We start from the raw sequence: 4,808 nt of genomic DNA on the forward strand, positions 1-4,808 counted from the left end.
CCATCAAAGGTCACCACATCCACCGGGCCAAAACAGGCTGCCCAGAGCTCAGCAGCTCAAGAATGAAGATGGCCTGTGCCCTCCCTGCCTTATGACAAAGCCTGCAGAGGCCCATCCTACAGCGGGTCCTTTCTCTTCTCAGGGCTCTCCAACACAAAGACCGGCTGTCATTTCCCCCGCCGGCTGATCCCACTCTAGTGGAGGGCTGAGCATGGACCCTCTACTCCCTCCATCTCCCCAGGCAGCAGCATGCCTTTCATTACCCTGACATTCCTGGCCAACAGCTCAGTGAACCAAAGGTGCTCCAGGGAAGAGCCAAAACACCTCCCCAACCTCAGAGATCAGGTACAGCTCCTCTGGGCAAGCCATCAGCCCTTCCCTGCCACGTGCCAGCCCCACAACAGGACGTGGCTCCTACCTGTGAGTATGGACAGAGTGGTGGTCTTCCCAGCACCGTTGTGTCCCAACAAGACGGTGATCTGCCCTTCATACATGTTCACTGTTAAGTCCCTGACCGCCTCTTTCATCTTGTTTCCCACTTTGAAGACCTGTGGAGATCACGGTAACGAACTGATGCTGCGCCTGAGGCAAGTGCCCCCTCCGCTCCACCCAGCAGTCCAAGCCCATGATGCTCACGTGGTGTTGGCATTAGACAACAGGTCTAACTCAGGTTAAATTCAGATGTCAACAGGTTAAATACAGATGTCAGCGCATCCGTAAGTACCTAACACTTCAGCCCACAACAAAATGCAGCCAGCTGTCGGGAAGGGCCTTACCTGCCTTGCAAGCAGCCAAGCAGCACAGCCCTCGGCAAAGAGGGCAGCCAAATGATAAGGAAGCTGCCTGCAGGCAGCAGTTTTTACAAAAACGTTATGATGTGTTTGTGCCGTGCTGGGCAGTCGGTACCTTGGAAAGGTGCTTTATTTTGATTCCTGACACGAGGTCGGCAGGTTCCTCCTCGATGTACTGGCTCTTCAGAGCTTTCTCGGGGTCCTCCTCCTCCTCCTTCTCTTTTCCCACAACAGTCCTGGGACGCCCGCACCAGTATGAGGGCTGATGGAAGAAGGGGCGGGGGAGAGAGAGAGAGAGAGAGAGAGAAACTCAGGCACAGGCAGAGATCATCTCTTCTCCCCAGCCTTGGCCATCCTCCTCCTCCCACGCAGACGCCTCTCCCAGGGATCTCCAAGACCACTCTCCTTGGCCTGGGAATTGCCAACCAGCACATCTTCAGCAGGCAGGTCAGGCAGAGGATGAAACTGCTCCTCCTGCCCTGCTGCCTTCCCCTGGTTCTCCCTTACAGCGGGATTGCCTGTGATGACGCAGGCAGCTTTTCCCCATCTTCGTTCCCATGGAAAAGGTCAGTACTTCGACGAGAAGCAAAATTGCTCAGGCAGAAGCACCCTGCGCAGAAGAGCCCACACAACGGATGACCATGCCCTCTAAAAACCTTGACATACACTAAGTACAAAATGCTTGGTGTCCAGCTGCTGCAATCACAGCCTTTTTTTTTGACCTGGCTCTCCAGCAATGAAAAGAAGTGTTCGGGACCTTAAAACCCTGTTTTAAGGTTAAGCTATTCAACAACTCCCGGACCCAAAATCAGCGTCCTGCTGTGGCTTTTGGCAAACAGCTGTATGTCCGCTACTCTGGCCTAGCTGCAAGAGGGAGTGGGATGCTGGAGCGAAACCATGCCGGGATAAGGAATTTAGAGGGGAGAGGAAAAACCTCCCGACCAAATAGCAAGGGATACGGCCACAGGATCAAAACTGGTTGTGTCGCTGAAAAAAAGCCGAGCTGCAGTGACCACCGCAGCTACAGCCACTGAAGACGACGCCAAGCATTTGACTTGGCAGAGCGAGGGCAGCTCAGCCGACGCGGTGACAGTCATCGCCCGTCCCCTGGCAGTAGCACGGGGGACGCAGACCGCCCAGCTCCACCCGGAGGGCAGCGCTCGGGGAGTTTCAAATGACTGGATCCGGTTGCTCGCACATGGGGCTTCTCTCCAACGCCTTCGCTTGGGGCACGGGGACACTTAACACCAGCCTGCACGCCAAGAAGCGTCAGGGCAAAGATTTAAAGCCAAGTCGACCTTCCTATTCAGTAAAAAAAATACAGCTGCGTCAACCTCTACTAAGGATGTGCTGCAGACCCCTTGATTTTGGAGGCCAGATGGTGCCACCCTCGTACATCAGTCTAGGCCACTGTGTAGCGCAGAAGCAGGGACCATCCCCGAGCGGTGCCCGTCAAGCCCACTGGAATGGGTGCGTAAGCAGTGCTCACCGTCAAGAAGAAGTACCATGGCTGAGGCACGCCGTACTCCCCTGGAAAGACGGCCTCCACGTACCAGGCCACCACGCCGTAGAGTGCCGAGTCCAGGAGCAGCATCCCCAGCACCTGGGCTAAGGTAAAGTTGTCGTCCACGCTGACGGGCTTCATGAGGTCCCTCCACTGAATGCCAGTCCCTGCAATGCACACGGGGCACTGCCTACCTCTGCATCCCCAGAAGGACAAGGCGTCCTCCAAGACCGTCAGAGAGCATCCCCTGTCTTAATTGACTGCTCGGTAACGAGGAGCACATGCACAGCTCTACAATCCCTTCTACAGATGGAGGGAAAAGCAGCAGCAGAAAGCGCACCGACATCTCAGGGCTCCTCATCACACTTCTTCCCACCACACCCTCTGCAACTGCCCTGGGGAGAAGCAATCTCTTCTCCAGCCATTGCCCCTTCGTCACTGCAGACGCCTTTTTAGTGCCATCACTTTGCAAAAGCACGGCCTCTACTGGAACCAACAGCAAATTCTAATGAAAATCACAGAAATTAGGGAGGAAGGAAACGCAATGGATTCCCATCCGTTAGAACAGAATTAATTTGGTAATTATAGCGATGATGGCATTTTGCACAGCCCAGACTGCCAGGGGCCTGGATTCGGAGGGGCAGAGCCTTCGTGCTGATAAGACCTGTGGGAGCCACCAGCAATTAGCCCTCCTGCTCTCATCAGGAGCAGGAAAGTTCCTCTCCCTGACTTCTTTCCATCCTTCACACCACAGGCAAGCCAGTCCCAACCCACCACAAAAAAAGGCTGGTGCTCCCGAGGGATGGGAGGCACTTGCTCACCTTTTCCTTCGAACATGCCTATGAGCTGTGCCCCCATGGCCATGGCCACGTTGGAGATGAGGCAGGACGCCAGCTTCTGGCTGTGGGACATCAGGTCGTAGCGGGGCGAGATGAAGAAGTAAGGGATGTAGGAGAAAAAGTAGAGGAAGCCGCCAGCGGCAGCCGCAACGTTTGCTGCAAGCACAGAGGAAAGCGGGAGGGAAAATGTCAGTAATACGGTGACGCCACCGAATATTTCTCACCAGCTTTCCACCCACGGAGATCCAAGGCTTTTGCACCATGCGTGGTTACAGGGGGGCAGGACGAGGACGTGCCCATGTCCCATGGCAAGGCAGGAGCCGTGCCGGATCCCGACGCTGCCGTGGGCAGCTGCAGAAGCACCCATCCCATCCCAGCCCGGAGCACCCTGGGGCCAAGACAGCCAGAAGATGCCCTAGCACATCAGCTTGTCTGGTTTGGGAAGCAACAGCACACACACCCCCTCCCACGCAGCGTGGGGAAAAGGCAAACAAAAAAGGGAAGAAAGGCCCCCCACTGCCACATGTCACAGCGTTACTCAATGCAGAGCCCCGTGCAACCTCACGTAACTCTGGAGCTGGCCCTGCTTCGAGCAGGATGGACCGACGACCTTCAGAGCTGCCCCCAACCAAAATTAACTACAGGTTTTACAGCACGAGGCCCATAACGCCGCCCCAGCTGCACGGGTCACGACGCAAGGAGGCAGCCAGGGAGAGACTCACCTCTCGAGAAGAAGGTGCTCACCATGAAGTTGAAGGAGATGGAGGAGATGGAGAAGATGGCGAGGAAGGCAAACACCAGCGTGGGGTCGCTGTTGGTGAGCACTGCTCCCTGTTCGCTCACCTAGTTGGGTGCCCCCCGGGGCGGGTGGGGCCGGCCGGTGGCGGCAGGCACGTGTGGGCAGCCGAGACCTTGTGTTCTCCATGGGTTAAAGCCAAACTGAGAGAAGGCTGAGAGCACCCAGGCTCTCCTAGACCCCTCCAGAGGGAAGAAATATGGGTTGCCCTTCCATGATGCAGGGTGTAAGAGGCAGGGGACACCTTGCTCAGTACCCAGGCAGCCACCTCCTGCTTCTCATGGTGTGGGTAGAAGCAGAGGGGAGAGCTCAAGTCCCTCCAAGGGCAGGCAGAGCTGCAGGAGTGGGGTGGTCCTGCTCTGCATCAGGCTGCCTGGGCCTCCCCAGTGCCCGTGGGGCTCCCACCCCTCAGCTGCCTCCTGGGGAGGTCACCCCTGCAGCTGGGGGGGGCAGCTCTGCCCACCCTGCTCTGGAAAAGTTCCACTCCAGCCTCCGTTACACACGTGGAGGAGTCCTGAGATACCAGGATGGTCCAGCCCACGGCAGAGGAGCCTTGTCACCCCTGTGCCCTGCCAGCACAGAGCTTCTGGCCTGCATAACAGTGGCCTGGGGAAAGTCACTCACCTTGACACAGAAGAGCACGGTGACGAAAAACACGGACACAAGGAGGAAGAGGAAGAACATGAGGAACCAGGCGCTCCAGTGCAACCAGTTGCTGAGGCCCATCATGTGCATGTACTCCTGCGGGGAGGTCACGCCGTCACCCAGGGCTGCACCCAGACTTCCTGAGCACGGCCAGGGCAAGGTGAAGGCCCTGGTCAGGGCGGCGGTGGCTTTGCCCTGCGGCATTAGCGAGGAGGGTGCCGGCCCCCAGGTGC

The 4,808-nt window shown here is 57.2% G+C and overlaps 1 protein-coding gene across 1 annotated transcript in view; it reads right to left on the reverse strand.

The window, feature by feature from the left end:
• LOC104626278 (ATP-binding cassette sub-family A member 3-like) overlaps nt 1–4,808 on the reverse strand; it is a gene marked incomplete at both ends in the record, with an annotated part of 7,366 nt that overhangs the window by 1,595 nt on the left and 963 nt on the right. The window contains 6 exons of the mRNA XM_010294157.1: nt 385–548; nt 907–1,053; nt 2,281–2,462; nt 3,117–3,290; nt 3,857–3,977; nt 4,555–4,671. Coding sequence (XP_010292459.1) covers nt 385–548; nt 907–1,053; nt 2,281–2,462; nt 3,117–3,290; nt 3,857–3,977; nt 4,555–4,671 — 905 coding nt within the window. The remainder of the gene's footprint in view (nt 1–384; nt 549–906; nt 1,054–2,280; nt 2,463–3,116; nt 3,291–3,856; nt 3,978–4,554; nt 4,672–4,808) is intronic.

This window comes from Phaethon lepturus, unplaced genomic scaffold (genome assembly GCF_000687285.1).
Source record: "Phaethon lepturus isolate BGI_N335 unplaced genomic scaffold, ASM68728v1 scaffold40139, whole genome shotgun sequence".
Classification (NCBI taxonomy): Eukaryota; Metazoa; Chordata; class Aves; order Phaethontiformes; family Phaethontidae; genus Phaethon; species Phaethon lepturus.